At 43.5% G+C, this 25,400-nt stretch overlaps 1 protein-coding gene across 2 annotated transcripts in view; it reads left to right on the top strand.

Moving 5' to 3' along the window:
• fndc3ba (fibronectin type III domain containing 3Ba) overlaps positions 1 to 25,400 on the top strand; it is a 343,026-nt gene that overhangs the window by 273,125 nt on the left and 44,501 nt on the right. For both annotated transcript variants that reach the window (XM_072572145.1, XM_072572146.1), the window contains exons 22-23: positions 15,337 to 15,617; positions 25,095 to 25,313. In XM_072572145.1, coding sequence (XP_072428246.1) covers positions 15,337 to 15,617; positions 25,095 to 25,313 — 500 coding nt within the window. The remainder of the gene's footprint in view (positions 1 to 15,336; positions 15,618 to 25,094; positions 25,314 to 25,400) is intronic.

The raw sequence follows: 25,400 nt of genomic DNA, 5'->3' as shown, positions 1-25,400 counted from the left end.
TTTAAATGCTGCAATTGTACCAGCCTCCACCATTTCCTCTGGCAGCTCATTCCATACACGCACCACCCTCTGTGTGAAAAAATTGCTCCTTAGCTCCCTTTCAAATCTTTCTCCTCTCACCTTAAACCTATGCCCCCTAGTTTTGGACTCCCAACCCCAGGAAAAAGATTTTGTCTATTTATCCTATCCATGCCCCTCATGATTTTATAAACCTCTTTCAGGTCACCCCTCAGTCTTCGACGCTCCAGGGAAAACAGTCCCAGCCTATTCAACCTCTTTCTTTAGCTCAAACACTCCAACGTGTAAATCTTTTCTGAACCCTTTCAAATTTCACAACATTCCTCCGATAGGATGGAGACCAGAATTGCACTTTCTGGTCTCCAGTATTCCACAAGTGGCCTAACCAATGTCCTGTACAACCACAACATGACCTCCCAATTCCTGTACTCAACATTCTGACCAATGAAGAAAAGCATACCAAACTTCTTCTTCACTATCCTACCTACCTGTGACTCTACTTTTAAGGAACAATGAACCTGCAATCCAAGGTCTGTTTGTTCAGCAGCAGTCCCCGGGACCTTACCAGTAAGTGTATAAGTCCTGCTTTGATTTGACTTTCCAAATCACAGCAACTCGCACTTATCTCAATTGAACTGCATCTGCCAGTCCTCAACACATTGGCCCATCTGATGAAGATCTTGTTGTACGCTGAGGTAATCTTCGCTGTCCACTACAATTCCAAATTTGGTGTCATCTGCAAACTTATTAACTGTACCTCCTATGTTCACATCCAAATCATTTATGTAAATGATGAAAGCAGTGGACCCAGCACTGATCCTTGTGACACACCACCTTGAGGCCTCCAGTTTGTAAAGCAACCCTCCACCACCACCACTTTCTGTTCTTCTACCTTTGAGCCAGTTCTGAATCCAAGTGGTTAATTCTCCCTGTATTCCATGCGGCCTAACCTTGCTAACCAGTCTCTACCATCGGAAACCTTGTCAGACGTCTTACTGAAGTTCATAGACATCATTCCCACCACTCTGCCCTCGTCAATCCTCTTTGTTACTTCTTCAAAAAACTGAATCAAGTTTGTGAGACATGATTTCCCACGCACAAAGCCATGTTGACTATCCCAAATCAGTCCTTGCCTTTCTAAATACATGTACATCCTGTCCCTCAGGATTCCCTCCAACAACTTGCCCACCACCGAGATCAGACTCACTGGTCTATAGTTCCCTGGCTTGTCCTTACCATCCTTCTTAAACAGTGGCACCACATTAGCCAACCTCCAGTCTTCCGGCACCTCACCTGTGACTATCGATGATACAAATATCTCAGCAAGAGGCCCAGCAATCACTTCCCTAGCTTCCCTCAGAGTTCTAGGGTATACGTGATCAGGTCCTGGGGATTTATCCATCTTGATGCATTTCAAGACATCCAGCACTTCCTCCTCTGTAATATGGACATTTTTCAAGTTGTGGAGAAAGTAAGGACTGCAGAAGTTGGAGATCAGAGTCGACAGTGGAAAAGCTCAGCCGGTCAGGCAGCATCTGAGGAGCAGGAGGATTGACGTTTTGAGCATAAGCCTCATTCCTGATGAAGAGCTGATACCCGAAATGTCGATTCACCTGCTCCTTGGATGCTGCCTGACCAGCTGGGCTTTTCAAGATATTACCACCTATTTCCCCTCATCCTGTGTCTTCCCTGTCCTTCTCCACACTAAACATTGATGCAAAATACTCATTTAGTATCTTCTCCATTGCCTGCAGTTCCACACATCAGTTGCCTTGCTGATCTTTGAGGTATCCTATTCTCTCCTTAACCCTATCTGCCAAAGCTATCTCATGTCCCCTTTTTAACCATCCTGACTGCCTACTGCCTTTATACTCTTCTGAGGATTCACTCGGTCTCTCCTGTCCATACCTGATATATGCTTCCTTCTTCACCAAAACCTTAATTTCTCTAGTCATCCTGCATTTCCTGCACCTAACAGCCTAGCTTTTCACCTGAACAGGAATATACTGGCTCTGGACTCTCGTTACTTCATTTTTGAATGCTCTCATTTTCCAGCCATCCCTTTATCTGCGAACATCTGCCCCCAAACAGCTTTTCAATGTTCTGCCTCTAGCTGGTCCCGTCATCATTTCTCAATCACCACTTCTCAATCTTCTGTCTTCAAAAAGAGCACAAGCATCAACAATGCAATCCAACATCAGAATATAACCATTGAAGATCTGATGGTATTCTGGTGAATCTCCTCAGCAGCACCCCCAAGGCCACTATCTCCTTCATAGAACACACTATCTCCTTCATTATCGTGCAGTTTAGGCCCTTCGGCCCTCAATTTTGCATCAATCTGTGAAATCAATCTGAAGCCCATCCAACCTACGTTATTCCATTCTCGTCCACATGCCTATCCAATGACCAGTTAAATGCCCTTAAAATTGATGAGTCCACAACTGTTGCAGGCAGTGCATTCCATGCCCCTACTACTCTCTGAGTAAAGAAATTACCTCTGACATCTGTCCTATATCTATCACCCCTCAATTTAAAGCTATGTTCCCTTGTCCTCTCCATCACCATCCGAGGAAAAAGGCTCTCATTGTCCAACCTATCTAACCCTCTGATTATCTTATATGTCTCAATTAAGTCACCTCTCAACCTTCCTCTCTCTAACAAGAACAGCCTCAGGTCCCTCAGTTTTTTCTCGTAGACCTTCCCTCCATACCAGACAACATCCTAGTCAGTCTCCTCTGAATGCGATGCCCAGAACTGAACCCGATTACTTGTGATGGGATTAAACAAAGCTTTCCTTAACCTGGAGCATCACCGCCAGCCATTACTATTCCAGACCTCACAAGGTGAGCATTCCATTACCAATTCTGATTGTTCTGTGCACCCGTTTCAGAGTAGCAACAGCGTACTATCCACAAGAAACACAACAGAAATCCTAAGTGAGCACTTTCCAAACCCACACCCACTGCCATCTTGAAGGACAAGGGCAGCAGATGCAAGTTCTCCTCGAAGTCTCTCGCTCTCCTGACTTGGAAATATGTTGCCGTTCCTTCAGTGTCGCTGGGTCAAAATTCTGGAACTGCCTCCGACACTGCAATGTGAGAGTCCCTATACCACCATGACTACAGCAATTAGAGAAGCCAGCTCAAGGGCTCCAGGCGGGTCTGCTGAGTAAATGCTCACCAGGCTATTGACACTCTTATTCCCTGAGTGGATAAAAAGAAATCCAATTCCTTTTTAAAGATATTGTTGGACCAGTGTCTTCCCATTTCCCCTGTCACCCCCTTGCAAAGTCATTAAAAGGTGCTCTATAAATGTAAGTTGTTTTAAAATCATACAAGTTTTACAAGACAGAAGAGGCCATTTGACCCCTTGTGTCTTTACCAGCCCTCAAAAGCACCACCAGGTAGTTCCATTCTCCAGCCCAATCTCTGTAGCTCTCTCAACGCATCGCTTTCAAATATATATCCAGCTCTCTTTCGAAACCTATGGAGTCTACCTCCATCAGTCTCCCAGGGAGTACATTCAAAATGAAGAAGTTTCTCCTCCCCTTACTCATTGCTCTCTTGCTGACACATCTTGAAATTGTGACCCTAGTTACTGACATGCCAACCAGTGGAAACAGAATACCCTTCTTTACCCTGTCAAAATTGTTCTTAAGTTTGACACCAGAATCAGGTCACCTCTTAATCTTAAATAAAGACGGAAAGAACTGCAGATGCTGTAAATCAGAAACAAAAACAGAAGTTGCTAGAAAAGCTCAGCAGGTCTGGCAGCATCTGTGAAGAGAAATCAGAGTTAACGTTTTGGGTCTGGTGACCCTTTCTCAAGGAACCTGTGCCCAGGATATTTGTCTCTGATGATGATGATGCCTGCTGTGGTCAAACAGCCTACAGCCATTCAGCATTGCAGCTCATGGATAGAAGAAGTGTTTTTGAGTTAGGTTGTAAAGCATCTCTGAAGACTGGAACTGCCCGTCAATGGAAGCAAATTTTCAGTCAGTCTTGCTCCAGTGAAACCAGGCAGCCTACATCATATAGCGCTTTTCACAAATTCAGGATGTTCCAAAGTTCTTTGCCCGATTGAGACAATTTGAAGTATAGCCACTGTTTTTAGTGAAGGAAACACAGCAGCCAGTTTGCACAAAGCAAGATCCCACAAGCAGCCTTGTGCCAATGACCAGACTGTCTGATTTTCCAGCCATTTTGATTGAGGGACAGGGAGAGCTCACATGATCGTCCTACAAAGGGATCCTTCTTACACGCATACAGGAGGGCCTCAGTTTTCAAGAGGAAACGCCTCCAACAGTGCAGCACTCTACCAGTTCTGCACCCAGGTGGACAGCATCGGGAGTCGAGAGTGTGGTGCTGGAAAAGCACGGCAGCATCCAAGGAGAAGGAGAATCGGTGTTTTGGGCAAAAACCCTTCATCAGGAATGAGGATTGCATGGGGAGCCTCCACTCTCAGGAGTTGGACTCCAACCCGCAGCCTCTAAATCAGACTCATGGGAGACAAAGCTAAAATCAAAGGGCAAGCTGGAGAGAGCAAGGTACTGTTGGAACAGATAAAGAATGCGACATCAAATTTGATTAAAGTTACAAAGAAGTTAGTTATAAACCTAGGACTGGGAATTTGGATGGTCATTTAAATTAATAGCAAGAATTAGAGCATTATTTTGTTCAGGTGCATAACCATTACAGTCCCTCAGGGTCGAATCAGTGTTCCTGACATTATTCAAAACACTAATGAGCACGTCCTGTTGACAGTCACTATAATTATACTTTCACTTTATCTCACTCTCATATTCACCTGTAATTCTTATATCATATTAGTAGAAATGATGCTTTTAGAAACTTCAAGTGAGGAGCTGATGACTCATGTTGTTAAACTCTGGATCTTTCACACTGGAAGACTCCCTTTTTAACAACACGGGAAAGAGCAGTAGCCAACATACAAAATCCTGTTTCTTTCATAATTGATCCATCCAACTTCTCAACGCAAACTGGTGTTCTTACAGAACCTTTCACAGAATAGCCAGCTCAGTGATGTGCTGCCACTGCAGTTAAACAAGGTCCTGATGAGACCACCCTTGGAGCACAGCATTGGCCTCCCTTCTTAAGAAAGGATTGACCTGCTGTAGAGGGAGTGCAGGGGAGGTTCGCACTGCAGAGATCAGGGATGGCAGAATTGTCATTTGAGGAGAGATCATAAAATCATAGAATAGAAACATAGAATTATTACAGCGTGGAAGCAGGCCATTCAGTCCTCTGAAGAGCATCACACTCGGACCCACCCCATATCCTATCCCTGTAACCCTGCATTTCCCAAGGCTATCCCACCTAGCCTGCACACTGGACACTGTGGGGAATTTAGCATGGCCAGTCCATCTAGCCTGCACCTCTTTGGACTGAGTTTGATTGGGCCTGGTTCTCGTCAGCTCAGAATTATTTGTTGAAACATATAAAATTCGACCAGGGCTGGACATATTCTTGTTGTTCTCACCCTCGAGGGTTAACATTGTTCCTGGTGACTTTGCCAAGTCTGCACTAGAAGTCATCCTGAGTTCATTGCCGCAATAGGTTCGATGTCTGATTATTAGAGAAAATAAATTAAACTGTCTGTGAGCTAGAGGCAGTAAAACAGTAGCATTCACATCTGTATTACACTTAAAGAAATTAGTTTAAGACACGGGCCATTTTCTCCCATGAAACCACATTAATGTATCCTCCCATAAGTAATTACTTCAGGACAACCTATTTAAGGGCTTGGATTGGTTGCAGCATTTGGCAAGAGTGCTGGTGGCTGGAGATTCATGGAATCCAATTAAGCCCAGCTCATACATGCAGACAGAAAAAAAACAACTTGCATTTCGTTAGCACCTGTTGCCAACTCAGGTGGACCAAAATGCTTTGCATCCAATGACGAATGTATTCTTGTGGTCGTGCACAGCAGGTTCCTGTGAACAGCAGTGAGATGAACAATGTGGTCATCCGTTTCAATGTTGCTAGCTGAGGCACAAATATTGGCCTTTGAGGTCCTAACAGCTTTGTTGATCCATTTAAATTGACACGCACATGGTTCAGAAATCAGACAACTCCTTGATGTGGACTGAATGGGCTGAGAGTGTGAGATGGAGGATTTCCCTCGAGAAGATGCTCTTTGTCAGCTTTACAATGAGAAGGTGTCTACCCTCTGCTGTTACTGACATGGTCATGATTGACGAGACGGTGTAGAAATGCACAGATAGAATTGTCAAATCTGATTGGAAGGTTTCCTGGATGTTTCATCCAATGGCCTGCCCAGAATTGTGGGGAGGGCTTCCTGGCTCCAGGGCTCTTCTTACTGCTCCCTCCTCCACCCCCCACCCCCAACTATTAAATCCTGTTTCACCTTCCCCTGCACCCTCTTGACTGGAGTCCAGTTTAAAGTTCACATGGTGGTGTCAGTGTTTGGAACTGTACATTGCCAAATGTATGCCCCATGAGTTGTTGCCCACAGTTGTTGGTGTCAGCAAGTGCTGCATTCTCCTACATTTATTGTGGGAATAACTATACATTGCCTTGGTGCCAATATGTGCAGCACTGAAAGGTGTCACAAAAATGCAAGTTACTTCTGAAAAGTTCCCCACTTCATCCTTGTTTCCAAATGATAGGCTGAAGGGCACAAAGTTTCATAAGAACATTACTGCAGTTATGTAGTTGACTGAGGAAGTGGGGATTGCTTCCTTTGGACCAGAGAAGACTAAGAGGAGAATTGATCTAGATCTTCAAATCACCAAGGGTCTGCACAGAGTGGGCGGGGAGAAACTGTTCCCATTGTTGGATAGATCATGAATCAATGGATACAGATCTGTGGTAATTCGCAAAAGCAGCACCAGGAAGATCTTTTTCATGTAGTTAGGGGTTAGGATCTGGAGTGTTCTGCCTGAGTGCATAGTGGAGAAGGGTTTGTTTGAAGCTTTCAAGAGATCACCATCCAAAGAGGAAGCAGACAGGGGAAAGACATTACATAAGTTACTCCTTCGAAGAACGTTATGGAGCCAGAAGGCCTCCTGTTGTGGAGCGACTCTGTGTTTCCATGAGTGACAGGCAGTTCCGAGCAGCAGTTTGGAGGGTCTCATCTGCAACCACTACAGCTTCTGTTTCACTTTGACTGTAATTAACAGCATCAGCAAGCAGCCATCAGCCTTCCAACTCTCCTTAAAGCTTCAGTCTCCATTTCATTCTGTTGACGTCAGTACTGGTGCAACACGTGATTTTGCAGTCCATGCACAACGGGAAAGTAATTATTGTTAATCGCCCAACAGATTTTCAGTGAATGATAAATCTGGGCATTGCTCAGAGAATGCTGTTGTATTTGGCTGTTGGTGCCAGATGCAAGCAGAATCTATTTGGTTGCATCATTAACTAAATTAGTGTGAAGTAAAATTAGGTGATCATCCTAAAGTTATTAACCCAATTTCCTTCCTATTTTTAGCTGAAAATACGCAGATCGCTTTGATCATTGATCACTCACTCTGTCTAAATTCCCTCCAAGTCTCTTTGCGTCTTCCACATAACTCGCATTCCCACCAAGTTTTGTATCATCTGCAAACTTGAAAATATAACAATTTCCACATTCTAATGCACTGATCTTTAAAGTACCCCAACAGATAGAGCCTACCAATGATCAGAGAATGATCCATTTATTGCTACTCTTTGCTTTCCACCTGCTATCCAATCCATAATAGTATATCAGCCGCAATCCTCTACACCTTAATTTTGTTTAGTAACCTCCTGTGTGGGACTATATCAAAAGCCTTCTGAAACACTAAATAAGCCACATCCACTGATACTCCCTTATTAACTCTGCTATAACATCCTTAAAAAACACATCTTCAAAACTCTGTTATGAAATTCCCTTCATAAGTCTATGTTGACATTGTGCAATCATTTCTAAGTATCCCATAATCACAAACTTTATAACAGATTATAGTATTTACCTTACCAAGGACATATGAACCATACCAACTTATAAAGCAGTGGTAAATGTAGACCATTCAGCCCACCAGGCTGGCTCCATTGTTTAATAAGATCACGTCTGATCTCTCTGATCTATTCCATATTCCTCCCGATCCTCCTGATAACCCTTGAATTCCTGCCAAACAACAATCTATTCACTAGGCACAAGCGAGGATTGCAGATGCTGGAGATTAGAGTTGAGTGTGTGGTGCTGGAAAAGCACAGCAGGTCAGGCAGCATCTGAAGAGCAGGAAAATCGAAGTTTTGGGCAGAAGTCCTTCATTTACCTCTCCATCCCCCAGAGCTCCCAGCCTCATTCCTGATGAAGGGCTTTTGCCCGAAACATTGATCTTCCTGCTCTTTGGATGCTGCCTAACCTGCTGTGCTTTTCCAGCACCACACTCTCCACAGCAATCTATCCACCTCCACCTTAAAAGTATTCAGTCACCACAACTCCCTCAATTTCTGAGGCACGTAATTACAGAATCCTTTGCACAATCCTCTGAGGGGGAGAAAGTCCTCCTCGTCTTTGTTATTAAAAGAGTGACCCCTAGTTTTACAACAGTGCCACCTGATAAGACTATATCGTTTTGAAATCACAGCGGGTCAGGCAGCATCCGTGGAGAGAGAACAAGCTAACGTTTTGAGTCCAAATGACTCTTCATGTATCTTTGTATTTTTCATCAGTTTGATTGTGGATAAAAATGAAGAATGGACTTTATTTAAAACCAAGGTCTGAGGAAGGAATTGCTGCCCTTCAGAAAACAAGTTTCTCTAATTCAATGTGAATTATATTTCCACTTTTTAAAAAAATTCATTCAAGGCATTCAAGGGTGTCACTGGCTGGGCTCTCATTTGTCACACATCCATAACTACCCTTGAGAAGGTGAGCTGCTTTCTTTAACTGCTACAGCCCATGTGCTATAGGTAGACGCTACAATGCCACTGTATTCCAGGATTTGAGACAGCGACACTGAAGAAACAAAAACAGAATTTGCTGGAGAAATTCCATTCTGAAGAAGGATCATGGACTCGAAATGTTAACTCTGCTTCCCATCCACAGATTCTGCAATTCCTGTTCTGTTTCAGATTTCCGGCATCTGCAGTTCTTTGTTTTATTTGACACTGAAGGAACAGTAAAGTATTTCCAAGTCAGGATAATGAGTGGCTGAGAGGGGAGCTTGGTTTTCCAATGTATCCCTTGACTTTCTAATGATGAAAGTGGTCATGGGTTTGGAAGGTACTATCTGCAGTGAATGTCTGCACTGTGTCTTGTGGATGGTACAAACTGCTGCGACTGAGGATCAATGGTGAAGGGAATGAATATTTGTGGATCTGGTACCAAACAGCCCACGTTCTTTGCTGTTTATACCATCAAGCTTCTTGAGTGTCAGAACTGCAGTCGCCCACAGAAATGGGTCGTATTCCATCGCACTCTTGACTAGAGTCTTGAAGGCTATGAAAAAGCTCTGGGGAGTCAGGAGGTAGGGTTCTTGCTGCTTTACAAACAGTCAGGCAGGTGAGAATAAGGTGGCGCAGCTCTGGATTGTGTGTGCAGACTGACATCAGCCACAAGCTGTCGCTGATTGATCTGTGCAGTTCTAACCATTCGTGATTGCCAAAGGACATCAGCCTGACAGGAGCTCTGATTGGCTCCTGGTATGTAAACAACTTGGGAGTTATGGTAAAGAGGGAGGAGCTGCTGGATTGTTGGAAGAGTAGGTTCTGTGCGTGTCTCTCTCTCTCTGCAGTAACAGTGCCTGAAGCATGCCAGCTCCCTTCCTCCCACCAGTTGCTGCAAACTGTTGCCTTTGAATCAGTAATGAAGCGACTTTGTAATTAGTGTACCAATCACAATGGGGTGGCATGGTGGCTCAGTGGTTAGCACTGCTGCCTAACAGCGCCAGGGACCCAGTTTCAATTCCCGCCTCGGGCAACTGTCTGTGCGAAGTTTGCACATTCTCCCCGTGTCTGCATGGGTTTCTTCCGGGTGCTCCGGTTTCCTCCCACAGTCCAAAAATGTGCAGGTTAGGTGAATTGGCCATGCTAAATTGCCCGTAATGTTAGGTGAGGGGGTAAATGTAGGGGAATGGGTCTTGGTGGGTTGCTCTTCGGAGAGTCAGTGTGGACTTGTTGGGTCGAAGGGCCTGTTTCCACACTGTAAGTCATCTAATCTAATCACACTTTGCCTCCTGCAAAGAAGTGAAAGAATCTGGAGAAAAGAGATCAAAGAACTGAACAGAAGCAAATGGACCATCTCAGCAAACTCTTTGGGCTGGTGCTTTTCCAGACTTTGTCCCTTCACCCATCGCGCAATTCTGTTTGTTTGTCAGTGTCTATCTGTATGTATGTGTAAGGATTTTAAAAAAGGTGAGGGTTTTAATTGGTCAAGCTGTATGTTGATAATTTTTAGCTGTTTTCTTGTCGTTAGAATTATTTATTTTCAATAAACAGCTGTTATTGTTAGTGCAGGAACTTGGAGACCATTTTCTGTTAACCTGCTTCCAACCAGACAGGTAAACTGGGGGGCTGTGTGTATTAATTTACTGTTTGTGACTCGATCAGCCTTGTGGGGACCTTGAGAGCAGTAGGGCTTTGAGAATCAGTGCACTTTCCCAAGTGGGCTGTAACACACTTAGTTCTGGACTCAGCCATACAGGAAGTATCCTTTCCATGTTCATCTTGTCACGGCAATCAAATCAACCCTCACTCTGCTAAGCCCCAGTGCAAACAAGCCCAGCCTGACTAAATTATCCTCATAAAAACAGCCAGTCGTTCAACAATCAGTTTGCCACTTTGCAGTTCCCTGTTTTCACTCTTCTCTCCTCTGTTACACAGAGGAATGACATTTGCAACTTTCTAATCTGCAGGTATAATTGCAGAGTTAATCAAATCTTGAAAGTTGATCATTATTGCATCCACCAGCTCTGCAGCCATCTCTTTCAATACTCTAGAGTGAAGATCTCTGGGAAGAAGGGACTTTGTCAATTTTCAGCCCATTAACTTCTCCAATACTTTTATTTCTACTAAAGTGTAATACCTTTCACTTCCATGCTCTCACTAGATCTTCAGATCTCAAATTATTTCAACTAGGCTTCTTATCTGCCAGCCTCATCCCTGATGAAGAGCTTTTGCCCGAAACATCAACTCTCCTGCTTCTCGGATGCTGCCTGACCTGCTGTGCTTTGCCAGCACCAAACTCTTGACTTCTTATCTCTCTCTGAGAAGACAGACAGATAAACAAAAAAATACTTATGTAGCTTTTCTGTCATTTCCGAATTTCCTATTTTAAATTCTCCTGTCTGTCTTCGGCTTTACTAATCTTTTCCTTTTAACCTACCTGGAGGAATTATACGATCCATTTTTATGTTTCTTAACATTTAAGTTCACTTTTATACCTGGAAATGTCCACAGAAATTATCTATATACCTTTACAATTCAGAGCTCTCTACTCGAGAAGGAAAAAAAAAGGCAGATGTCCTTTCTTGCTGCTTTGAATTTATCATTGGTCCTCTGAAGAATCCTCTCATCATCCTTCATTTCCAGTCCTTGGAACTGTTGGTGTTCACTCTTACTTACACAGCATTCCCAGCTCCCTTCGTTCATATTCTGTATACTCAAGATCATAAATGAGGCTGACACATCTTGTGCATTACAACACTCATAGATAAAGAAGAGAGTGGTCCTAAGGGAAGGGTACTAAACTGGGCCAGGGCCAATTATATCAAAATTAGGCAGGAGCTGGGAAATGTGGATTGGACATTTGAAGGGAAGTCCACATTTGAGATGTGAGAGGCTTTCAAAGCTAGGTTAACGGTAGTGCAGGCTAGGCATGTCCCATTGAAGGCAAAGGATAGGAAGGGCAAGATTCATGAACCGTGGATGACAGGAGGAATTGTACAACTAGCCAAGAGGAAAAGGGAAGCGTACATAAGGTCTAGGCAGCTGAGAATGGAACGGGCCCTGGAGGAATATCGGAAGAGTAGGACAAGTCTTAAACAAGGAATCAAGCGGGCTAAAAGGGTCATGAAATAGCTTCAGCGAGTAGAATTAAGGAGAATCCCAAAGCATTTTATTCTTATATAAGAAGCAAGCGGGTAACTAGAGAAGGGATTGGTCCACTAAAAGATAATGAAGGAAGGCTGTGTGCCGATTCTGAATTATTACTTTGCATCAGTGTTCACTGAGGAGAGGAACGTGATGAATCTTGAGATTAGAGATAGATGTTTGATTAGTCTGGGTCACGTTGGCATAAGTAGGGAAGATGTGTTAGATAGGCTAGAAGTTATTTAGGTGGACAAATCCCCAGGACCGGATGGGATCTATCCCAGGTTGCTGAGGGAGGCAAGAGAGGAAATAGCTGGGGCCCTGACAGATATCTTTGTGGCATCCTTAAACACAGGTGAGGTGCCGGAGGACTGGAAGGTTGCTTATGTTGTCTCCCTGTACAAGAAGGGTAGTAGGGATATTCCGGATTATTACAGACCAATGAGCCTGATGACGGTGATGGGCAAGTTGCTGGAGAGGATACTGAGAGATATGATCTATATATACTTGGAAAGTGGCAGATGGCTTTCAATCCAGACAAATGTGAGGTGATGCATTTAGGCAAGACTAATTCTAGAGCGAATTGTACAATGAACAGAAGAGCCTTGGGAAAAGTTGATGGGCAGAGAGATCTGGGAGTGCAGGTCTATTGTACCCTGAAGGTTGCTGCACAGATGGATAGAATGGTCAAGAAGGCATATAGTGTGCTTGCCTTCATCGGACGGGGTATTGAGTATAAGAGCTGGCAAGTCATGTTAATATTGTACAAGACATTGGTTCGGCTGCATTTAGAATACTGTGTACAGTTCTGGTTGCCACATTACCAAAAGGATGTGGACACTTTGGAGAGGGTGCAGAGAAGGTTTACGAGGATGATGCCTGGTATGGAAGGTGTTAGCTATGAAGACAGGTTGAGTAGATTAGGTTTATTTTCATTAGAAAAAAGGAGATTGAGGGGGTACCTGATTGAGGTTTACAAAATCATGAAGGGTATAGACAGGGTGAATAGAGACCAGCTTTTTCCCAGGGTGAAGGATTCAATAACGAGAGGTCATGCTTTCAAGGTGAGAGGTGGAAAGTTTAAGGGGGATACACGTGGCAAGTACTTCACACAGAGGGTGGTGGGCATTTGGAATGCGTTGCCAGCAGAGGTGGTAGAGGCAGGCACGATAGATTCATTTAAGATGCATCCAGACAGATGCATGAGCAGGTGGGGAGCAGAGGGATACAGATGCTTAGGAATTGACTGATAGATTTAGACAGTAATTTGGATCGGCTCAGGCTTGGAGGGCCGAAAGGCCTGTTCCTGGGCTGTGAATTTTCTTTGTTCTTTATTTAAAAGAGACCTGAGGGGCAACTTTTTCACACAGAGGGTGGTGCATTTATGGAATAAGCTGCCAGAGGAAGTGGTAGATATGGGTACAAATACAACATTTAAAACATTTGGACAGGTACACAGATAGGTTTAGAGGGATATGGGCCAAATGCAGCAAATGGGACTTGTTCAGTTTAGCAACCCTGGTCAGCATGAACGCATTAGGCCGGAGGGTCTGTTTCTATGCTGCATGTGTCCATGGCTCGAATATTACTCCCTCAATCATTTTGACTTAAAACAGAGGATCTGGCCATAATCACATTGCTTTTAGGAGCTTGCTGTGCGCCCATTTGCTACAGTGTTTCCCATATTACGACAGTGTCTTCACTTCGAAAAAGAATTTCATTGGTTGTGAGGGCAGCTTAAGGTCATCAAACATCCAACAGAATTGCATACTCCTGCAATATCCAGAAATTTCAAATTCAAACAACATGTCACCAGTTCTCTGCTACTTAATTTGCATCTGTTTTGCTTGAACAGTTTGTGACTGCCATCATGTTCTAGGCTCTGAGCCTTTGAAAATCTCTGCCAATTTAGAAGATGTTTTGAAACAACTAAGCTGAGAGCTTTGTGCATTTGCCTTAAAATCGTGGTTACTAACATCGAGGTATAACATTGAACTCCTCAAATAAAATCACAGAAAATCTTTGCTATCACATCCACTCTCCCTAAAACCCTTGGTTGTTTTGACCGGTGAGTTTGAACCCAATTAACTTTAGGGATAATGGGCTAAGGAGCTGGCAAGGAGTTGTGATCTGAAGTTGCAGGGCAACAATTGAATGAAGGTGAAGTCACAGTCTCCATAGCACCAGAGGAGCACAGGTCACTCTCTCAATAGGAGAAAGTGAGGACTGGAGATCAGAGCCGAAGAGTGTGGCATTGGAAAAGCACAGCCCGGTCAGTCAGCATCCAAGGAGCAGGAGAGTCGATGTTTCAGGCATAAGCCCTTCATCACATTCCCGACTCTCCAGCTCCTTGGATGTCGTCTGAGCTGCTGTGCCTTTCCAGCGTGACACGCTTTGACTCTCATCTCTGAATAGAGAGAATGAGTCAAACAGAAAGTCATCGGGAGAGGGACGAGTTTGAGAAAGTCAAGTCTTCATGGTGAACTCATTGTCCTGCAAACCTTTCTCCTTCAGTTTCCTTTTGGAAAGTTACAGTGGTCAAGGACCAAAGGAACATAGAACTAATTGACCAGTCCTTAGAAAAAGCTGACCACATACACACTGGGTCCCTATGCTATAAAATGCTATGATTGTGCCACGGAGTGCTTGGCTTGGATTTGCAGGAGGAGCTCAACTTTTAATTTTTTGTGTAGGATGTGGGCATCATTGACAAGATACCATTCGTGCCCATCCCGAGTCTCCATTGAACATATTGGCTCTCAGGCCCCTCCTGAGGGCAGTTAAGAATTCATCATATTGCTATGGATCTGGGGGTCATGCATTGACAGAGCAATTAAAGATGGCAGATTTCCATCCCGAGAGGATATCAGTGAACCAGATGAATTTTTGTGACAAATTAACAATGTTCCATGATCATCTTTAGATAAGTTATCAATTCCAGACTTTATTTTAATTTTAATTGAATTCAGATTGCACCATCAGCCGTGGTGGTTTCAAACCTATGGCCCCAGAACATTATGTAGGATCTCGAGACTACTGGTTCTGTGACTTTGCCACAAAACCACCCATCGTCCACCATGTTCTCATTGTGACCTTGGAACAGGCAGTCAAGTGGACTGACTCATTGAAAGCTTGCGACCATGTAGAGTCCTTCCAAGCATCTGGTGCTGGGGGTATTCAAGAGGAGGGGGAGTTTTTTTGGGTCTAGGTGATGCAGCGTGGATGTTTAGCAGTCTCTTGACAGCCTGTTCTCTTTTCCTTTCTTGTTAAGGCCACTAACCAGGCTGGCTGTGGGCCGTATAGCAGTGTGATCACCCACACCACTCCTGCCTCGGTCCCTGATGCCATCTCCAACCTGTATGTCCTGGAGGACCAGCACCTGGATCATTGTCTGACCTCGACTTCCAGCTGCCTCGCCGTCAAGTGGACCGAACCATGCAGTAACGGCTCTGAGATCCTCTCGTACAGCATAGACCTGGGGGAGAGCCAGCTGACTGTGGACAATGTCACGGCCTACATCATACGCGATCTCCTGCCCGGCACTTCCTACAGGTAATTTTCTCATCACACAGTGTGGGCCGACAATCCCCAACTCAAAGTGGCTGATACCCAATCCCCAAAATGGGGGTTGTGTCAGGGACATGTGTTGAATAGAAGTCTGTTGGGATGGCAGAGGGGAATGGTTCAATTGCTAACCCTGGGCTGTGAAGTGGGAACATTGCTCAGATTTAGGGAAAAGCATGGGACTTGATATTTGTACCAGTGGCTGAGTAGCCTGCAACTTGTTGCGACTGTATAAGAATATTGGGTAGGCCAGAGATGGAGTACTACGTGCAATTCTGGTCACCATACTATCAGAAGAATGTGACTACACAGGAGAGGGTGCAGAGGAGATTCACCAAGATGTTGCATGGGATGAAGAGACTCAGTTATGAGGAGGCACTGGATAAGCTGGGTTTGTATTCCTTGGAACAGAGGTATACAAAATTATGAAAGGCATAGATATGGTGAGAATCTATTCCCCATGGCAGACGTGTGTAATAACAGAGGGCATAAGTTTACAGTGAAGAATAAGTGTTTTAGGGGAGACCTGAGAAAATATTTTTTCACCCAGAGGACTGCTTGAGAGGATGGTGGAGGCAGGTACTCTTACAACATTAATGAAGTTTATGGATGGCCACTTAAAATACCAGGACGCAGTACTCTATTGATCAAGTGCAGGGAAGTGGGATTAGTGTAATTTGGTATTTGTAGGTTGGTATAGTCTTGGTAGGCCGAAGAGCCTGTTTCTATGTTGAATGTTTCGAAACCCAAGGTGGTGGGGCTATCTTATGAGGAGAGATTGAAGAGGAAGGTCTTGTATCCTTTGACATTTAGAAGGCTAAGAAGGGATCTCATATATCCATTGCAGGGATTGACAGGATAAATGCAGTTTGGAGGTTTCCCTTGGCTCGGGTGGGGTGGGTGTTTAGAACCAAATGGACATATCCTCAAAATAAAGGGGTAGGCCATTGTAGAATGGGAAGAGGAAGAATGGTGAATCTTTGGAATTCCCTATCCCAAAGAGCTTGGGAAATTCAATTATCTCACAACAAAGGTCAGTACATTTCTAGTTATGAATGGAATCAAGGGATTTTGGGATATGGTTGGAATATGACATTGAGGAAGCTGATCAGTCAGGATCCAGAATGGCAAAATAGCCTCAATGGGGCTGAATGGCCTACTGCTCCTGTGCTTCCTGTAAGGAAAACATTCCAATTGCTCCAAGATCCTTTTAACAAGATGAATGTAAGCAAGATAAAGGATCGGCGATTTCTGCAGTGACTCATCCCTCTATCATTAAATGCAAACAAAAAATTGTCATAATTTGTAATTATCAGAATTATGGTAATTATAATCACAATAAAAGGTCAACCACATTCTTCGAAAGATTTTGCTGTATCCCAACTTTGTACATTTGCCTTTTTGTCAGTCTGTGCATTGAGAGGAGCTGGTGACAAAGAATATCTGATATCTACTCAAAACACAAAATAAGCTTTCCAGATCTAGAGTGCTGTGAAACTGGAACAAATTAGACAATACTCAACAAATGAAATACTACAGATGCAGAAAATCTGAAATAGGAACACAGAATGCCAGCAAAATCTCAGCAGATCTGACATATAAAGTTATGGAATCATAGAGGTGTAAAGCACGGAAACAGACCCTTCAGTCCAACTCAACCATGCCGACCAGATATCCCAACCTAATCTAGTCCCATTTGCCAGCACTTGACCCATACACCTCTAAACCCTTTCTATTCATATATCCATCCAGATGCCTTTTAAATGCTTAATTGTACCAGCCTCCACCACTTCCTCTGGCAGCTCATTCCATATATGCACCACCCTCTGCATGAAAAAGTTGCTCCTTCTTAATGTTTCCCCTCTCACCCTGAACCTATGTCCTCTAGTTCTGGACTCCCCCAACCTAGGGAAAAGACCTCTGTGAAAGAGAAACAGTTAATGTTTCAGCTCAATAACCTTTCATGTTTCTGTTGAAGGGTCATTGAGCTGAAACACCTTGATTGTTTTGATCAATAATGTGGGTGAATCCTGAGGCTTAGAGATTTTAATATACTTGGCTGGGGAATTAGAGGTAAAATGAGAAGAAATTATTTTACACAGAGAACGGTTAAAATCTAGTACATTCTACACGAGAAAGTAGATTCCAAGGAAGCTTTTAAAATTTGCTTGAGCTTCTTTTATTAAGCAGTGATGGAGCTTGTCGTCAGGAGGAAAGCTGGCTGCTGTGCAGTTTCAGAGTTTATCATTGGATAGTGGAAGAAACAGATCAGTAACACTAGATAGGTACCCTTCCCACAAACCAGTAAAAATTAGGTACATTATTACGTTAGTCCCTACCTAGATTCCTGTGAATCTAGGTTCAAATATCACCACAAGGGCTGGTGAAGTTTAAGAGTGAAGAGAATTGAATTGAAAGCTTATCTCAGTGACCAATACAGACCATGAAACAATCATCAATTGTTATAAAAACCAATGTGGTTCACAAATGCCCTTTAATGAAGGAAATCTGCCTTTTTTGTCCAGTGTGGCCTCCATGTGACTCCAGATTGAGAGCAGCACAGTTGACCCTTAATTGCTCTCTGTAATGGGTCTAACCAGCAACTAGTCGTCTCGAGACCTGGGCTTCAAATCTGCTGTTGTCAGTTCAAGGATGGGCTAACCAGCGATACCTATATGGAAAAGAAAAACAAACAATGAATAAATCAAGTCTTTAATCTTGACAACAACCTTCAAGATCATTTAAATGATTTAATTTATATAAAACTAAAATAAAGAAAATGCACATTTACTAATGCAATTTCAGCCATGATAGGATGTATATTTAATAAGCTCAGTATCTGTATAACTCAGTATGCGAATTACATTGTTAATTCCAACCCGGCCTTCAGAATGCTGATAAAGAATCATCCTTTTCATATAAAGTTGAGAACCAACTGGGTGATCAGACCAATTACTATCTATAATTACCAACTGCCCGATTATGGAAGCTTACAACTAACAATAATGGTGCAATTTCGGCTTATTACTGTGTACGTGCTACATTTACAAAGGATATTTTCCAGCACAAACAACAAGCATGTAAAGATCCAAGTCTGAAGATCATCATCAATATTACTTAAAAAATGGGGAGAAACAATCCCACAACCTATGCACCAGGAGGTCTGGATTCAAGGTTCAACTGCTCTACAGGTACTGAACAGGTTAATAAGAAAGTAAAAAGAAAACAGGAAGAAAACACATGCTTTTGAACAGTTTGATGATGATATTTGATGGTAATGGCATATTAATAAGCCAAATAGCAGACCGAACTGAATTAATACAAATTTTACACAACATTGCTACCCGCTGAAACGAGCAGACAAATGCATCTTCCAGTCGAGAGTGTGGAGCTGGAAAAACACAGCAGGCAAGGCAGCATCCGAGGAGCAGGAGAATCGACGTTTCGGGCAGAAGCCCTTTATCAGGAAATGTTGATTCTCTTGCTGCTCGGATGCTGCCTGACCTGCTGTGCTTTTCCAGCACCACCCTCTCAACTCTAATCTCCAGCATCTGCAGTCCTCACTTTCTCCTAAGTGGATCTTCCAACAGATTCTCTCTCCTGGATTACGAGGTGCTATATCTGTTGCCCAGAGACATTTGAGTTTTTTTTCCCTCCCCTCACTCTCATTTAGTTCCTGATTTCTGCTCAGTAAACCCCACCGGAGTGGGCAGGATGGACATCGAAAGTGAAACCAAAGATTTAGAAGGGAGCTGATGGTTGGAAAACTACTTCTTTTGATCAAAACTTGGAAAGCCGACAACAACAATGTTTGTTAAAATTTAAAAAGCAAAAAAAAAATGAAATGCAGCAAGTCTGTTGAAAAAGAAATAGAGCTAATCTTTCGAGTCCAGTGTGATGCTCCTTCAGAAGATTTTGAGGACATCATTGCTTTCGGCCCCTGTCCAGATTTGAAAACGTTCACTAACTTGATTACACTGTCCAATCTTCTCTCACCTTCACATGGTCCGTCCCTGACTCTTCCCTTCACTTCCATTCCTTAACCTCTCTATTTCCATTTCTAGGGGTTAACTCTACAACAGTCACTCAATTTCCTGTAAGGGTACCGTTCTCCCCATTTATCCATCGCTCCAGCATCGATCTGATGTTGCTACCTTTCACAGAGGTGCTGAAAATTTAAAATCTCACTCTGGAGAAGAGTCATATTGGAATGTTGACTCTGTTTTTCTCTCTCCACAGGTGCTGCCAGATCTGCTGTGTTTCTTCAGCTCTTTGTTTTTTATTTCAGATTTCCAGCATCCACGGTGTTTATAACAACTGGTAATAAAATGTCACCACAGCATAATTCAGATAACATATGGCAACCTGCCACATTAGGGTATTTCAGTACAGGTGACCACTAACTCAGTCAAAAGGTCGTTTCTAAGAAGCAACTTCCCATTGAATGTATGGCACAGTGAGAGACCATTCAGCCCAGTCGCTCCATAATGGTATTTATTCTCCATATGAGTCTCCTCTTACAATCTCCTCATCTCACACCATCTTTCTGTTCCTTTCTGTACAGCGTCATCTTAAATGCATCAAAGCTATTCAACTTAACCACTCTTGTGCTAGTGAATTGCACATCTGAGGAGCAGGGGGGGATTTTAGGAAGGGAATTCCAGAAATTGGGATCTAGGCAGCTGAAGATCCAACTGCCAGAATGAATGAACTTGGAGATGTATAAAAGGTCCACATGTCGAGGGAACACAGAACTCGCGCAAACAAGACACGTGGGCCTCACAAAAAAAAAAGAATGACTTCCTGCCCACTCTGAATCGATGAGTGGGAAAGTGGAGCTGTGCTTCTCTGAGTCAGTTCCTGTTGGACTGTACCTGGTAGCCTGACAGCCGATATTTTAGATCAGGAACTTTGAACCTTCTTCTGATTCCGTTTCTCAAAAGTATTGATTGTTGCAGCCAGGAGCCATTGATCGAATTGAGCAATCTGGGTCATCAGAATCAGTGTGGCTCATTGTGACCCTTCCTGCTTTTCCCTTCCTCTCTGTGGGCAGGCCTGAGAAAGATGACTCAGTTCTTTCACCGATGGGAAACTCACATCCTGCTTAAACAAAAAACAAAATCCCGCACTTCTGCAATGCATTTCATGACCTCAGAGGATGTCAGAAGTTTGTTGTGGTCAATGAACTAATCTTTGGAAGTGTATTCCCAGTTATAATGTAGGGAACGTGGTAGCCAATTTGAACTAATGAACTAATCTTTGGGAGTGTACTCCCAGTTAGAATGTAGGGAACATGGTAGCCAATTTGAACTAATGAACGAATCTTTGGGAGTGTACTCCCTGTTATAATGTAGGGAACATGGTAGCCAATTTGAACTAATGAACGAATCTTTGGGAGTGTACTCCCTGTTATAATGTAAGGAACATGGTAGTCAATTTGTGCACTGCAAGCTGCCGAACAATGTGTTCAGTCCTGGTTTAACAAACCTCATAAGGTACAGCAATCCAACTGTGCAGCAGTCCCTCAGTACTGCATTGGAAGGGTCAGCCTAGATTGTGCAGTCAATTGCCAGGAACTTCTGAATGACAGCAGGAATGAAGTTTCAGCTCATTTCAAAATCACTGGAAGAGTACATTGGGTAATCAATTTGTGTTGTCCTCGTGCTGTTTTATAATGGAAGCGGATTTAGTTGCAGCAATGATAAGATCTTAGGAGCACTAAATACAACAGGAGATGGACTCAGGTAAGGGGAAGAATGAGGAAAAGCTTTGGTTTCAGTTTTTCTCATGTTCCTTCCACTGGCCACTCTTCTTTAAAACTGAGAGAATAAATCACAACAGACAAGAGTTAGTGTCTTCTGAATAAAATAAGAAATTGAGTCCATCTGCCCTTGTGTAATCTCGAAGAAAAATAAATGGAGGTGCTTCTTGGTCCATTGATAGAAAATCAGAACAGTGACAACTGGAGGTTTAAGGAGCTTTACTTCTTGGGATCGAAGGGATAAATGCCGCTTCTGAACAGCCCAACCTGTGAAGAATGAGCAGATTTCCCATTACACGGTGATTCAAGGGAGTGGAACAATGGCTGCTCTTCCAGATATTTTTCCAGCAAGTTCTTTCAAAGACTGTTTTGCCAGACAGCTGAGTCCTGGCTGACCAGTTCCCTTAATCCTTTGGGTGTAGTGTTGATGAGCTGGATCCACAGACAGGAATCAAAATCCCAGCAAGACAGCTGGAGGAATTTAAATTCAATTCATGGAAAAAGTCTAAAAGAATTGAAAAGAAATAGCTTGCCTCAGCAACAGTGATCATAAAACCTTCAAATCTTCAGAAAAACATATTGTAATGTTATTGAGGGAAGGAAATTTGCCAGGCGTACCCAGCCTGGCCTACATGTGACTCCAGACTCTCAACTACCTTCTGAAATAGCCAAAGACACCTTTCAGTTTCTCACCAACTTCTCAAGGTCAATTAGAGATGGCCAGTAAATGCCAGTGACACTCATGTCTTATGAGAGAATGAACTTTAGTTTTAAGTTAAATCTCCTTGACTCTGGGGAAAAGAGTTTGAATCTCACCATGGCAGATTGGGAAATTTGATTCTTATTAAAATCTGGAATTAAAAGTGAGTCTAATGGTAACCGTGTAACATTGTTGATTATCATTAAAAACTCAGATGGTTCACTAATGTCCCATAGGGAAAGAAATCTGCCGTTGTTATCATCTCTGGCCTACGTGTGACTCCAGAACAACAACAATGTAGTTGACTCTTAAATTGTCTTCTGAAATTGGAAGCCACTCATGGGCAATTAGGGATGGGCAACAGATGTTGTTCCAGGTGATAATACCCACAATTCCATGAATGAATGGAACAAAATCCCTTGGTATCCATAGCTAATGAAAAAAACAATGATCTTGAACGCCATGAATAGATTATTCCCTCTATCCCTGAGAAAATACCAGCCTGTCCGAATAATCGGGCAGTTTTTGTCTGAGTATCATTCTGCTGCCTCTGCACTGACCATTCCAAGACCAAGATGTCCTACATTAAATGAGGTATCCACAGATAAACTCAGATACTCCAAACATAGTGCAAACACAGCTTTATGTAACACCACATCCACTATCTTTTTGTTCCAACCCCCTTGAGATAAAGACTAACACACAATTAGCCTCTTAATTATACTTTGTACCTTGTTGGCTGTCAGTAATTTCTGCTGAAAATGTGTTGCTAGAAAAGCACAGCAGGTCAGGCAGCATCCAAGGAACAGGAGAATCGACGTTTCGGACCCGAAACGTCGATTCTCCTGTTCCTTGGATGCTGCCTGACCTGCTGCGCTTTTCCAGCAACACATTTTCAGCTCTGATCTCCAGCATCTGCAGTCCTCACTTTCTCCTCATCAGTAATTTCTGCACCTGGTCTCGAATTAACAATGTAGAGTTGGATTCCCTGTGACTTGCTTCGTTCCCAACCCATTTCACAGAAGAAAGAATATAGCTTTGTGGTTCTAGATATTTTCTAACCAACCTGTTCAGAGATGTTATTATACACCTCTGGAGCAGGTGGGTTTGAACCCAGACCTTCTGATTCAGAGGTAGGGTCATTACCACTGCACGACAAGGGCACAGCCTTATATCTCTATAGCAAACCTAATGACCTCCACCCAACCCAAGGCACTTTCCAGGGAATCAAGTGCTTACTGAAATGTAACCACTGACAGACTGGACAAAATGTGGCAACTACTTGTACACGGCAAACTCCCACAGATAGTCGTGAGATGCAGAAGTCTTAAAACAGTATCGTGAATACAGAGCTCAACCGAACATTCTGTCAGAGGACCCACCTTCAGCCAACCTGAGTGTCCATGGATGAGGCAGAGAGGGTGGAAGGGGTTGGGAGGGTTAGTGGTGCGAACATTTGCTCTGACCCATGACTGCTGTTGTGTTCTGTGAGGGTGTGACAGGTGGGACCCAAGTAAATATATCTGGAGGTACACTCCAGGGGAGGCGATTAACCAGAGCGTGAACCATGGTCCCAGCAGGATCCCACCAGTGGGTCTTCGCCCTCCAATTCATTGCCTCGAAAAGATAAGAAAAGCAAAACTTGCATTTATGTTGTATGATTCATGACCACCCAATGTCTCGAAGTGCCTTACAACCATGGATACGTAGGTAACGTAGCAGTCAATTTGTGCACAGAAAGATCTCACAAAACAATAATGTAATAATGACCAAATCATCTCGTGCTTTGATGTTGATTGAGGGATAAATATTCGCCAGGACACGACCCCCATTCTTCTGCAAAACATTATCTACAGATCTTTGACGTCCATCTGGCTTGGTGGGTTTGGCAGTAGGGAGCAAGTGAGGCCAGGCTTTAATATCTCAAAGAAGACTCTTACCCTCAGACCTGCAGTAAATGCTATGTAAACAATATAAGGCACGTGAATTTATATAAAGCTGGTACAGCATTGTGTGGTTGGAGGGGGGGGGAAGCAGAGTTTACTCAGTGTAGCTACATCAAGGGAGTAATTTAGTTTACAAAACCTGCGAGGCTGAAAAACCCATCAGAGTCAACGGCTGCAATTCTGTGCATGTCGATCACAGCTTCCAATAAACTGCACCATCTGTTACCTCAGGGTAAAAAAAGTAAAGATTTAATAAACATTGCAAATAAATGACTAACAATCTCTTGTGTTTACAAAAGGTGAGCTCAAAGTCTCACAACCCCAGAGGAAAAGTTCATCATCAGATCACACAACACAGAAGGCAGCTATTCAGCCCATTGTCTGTGTATCTGTTCTTTGTCCAATTAGTGGCTCTCCTGTGTTTTTTCCTCATAGCCCTGTAAAAGTTGCAAGTTTCTCCCTTCACAGATGCTAGCAGACCCCAGCACTTTGTGCATTTTCATTAAGATCTCCTGCATCTGCAGTTTGTTGCTTTGATATGAGTGTTTCCCTATATTAGGCAGTGTGGGCAGGTTTGATTCATTCACGGGATGTGGGTCTTGTTGGTTAGGCCAGCATTTATTATCCATCCCTAAATGTCCTGGAGAGGGCGATGGTGAGCTGCCTTCCTGAACTGTCCAGATGTGAGAGCACCCACAAAACCATTGGGGATGGAGTTCCAGGACTTTAACCCAATGACACTGAAAGAATGACAACACATTTCCAAGTCAGGACGGTGAATGGCGTGATGGAGGGGTATTTCCAGTAGATGAGGTTCCCAATGTAGCTTTTTCAGTTTCTCCAAATCCCTCATCCCTGATACCACATCGGTAAATCTTCTCTGCAGAAGCCTATGCCATTCAAAGGCCAGGGAACCTAAATTGGACCGAGTTTCCCAGCAGGAGCCTGTCGAGCTTTCATTTCAGTTCTTCCTATGTTGAGTCCAGCTTCTTGTTTCACATGGTCAAGGATGCAGTAGTTTACCTCCTTTGGTTTTGTTTCTTCCCTGCACTTTTTAGGATCCGGGTTCGGGCGGTGAATGGGATCGGTGCTGGCCCCTTTAGCCAGACGGTGAAAGCCAAGACAAGACCTCTGCCACCGGCTCCTCCAAGGTTGGAGTGTGCTGCCTCAGGCCCTCAGAGCCTCAAGCTGAAGTGGGGTGACAGCAGCGTTACCAAAGTCCTACCCACCGATGTTGAAACTGTCTACATCCTCCAAATGGAGGAACGGAGTGGAAAGTAAGTACCACTGGGGTGTCAAAGGTTAAAAAGAGGATAAATTGCCAGCCCAGAGCTAATTGTTGACTCCTGTTCAATGACACTAAC

Source organism: Chiloscyllium punctatum, chromosome 6 (assembly GCF_047496795.1).
Source record: "Chiloscyllium punctatum isolate Juve2018m chromosome 6, sChiPun1.3, whole genome shotgun sequence".
Lineage (NCBI taxonomy): Eukaryota > Metazoa > Chordata > Chondrichthyes > Orectolobiformes > Hemiscylliidae > Chiloscyllium > Chiloscyllium punctatum.
This window is presented reverse-complemented; position numbering and strand designations above follow the sequence as displayed.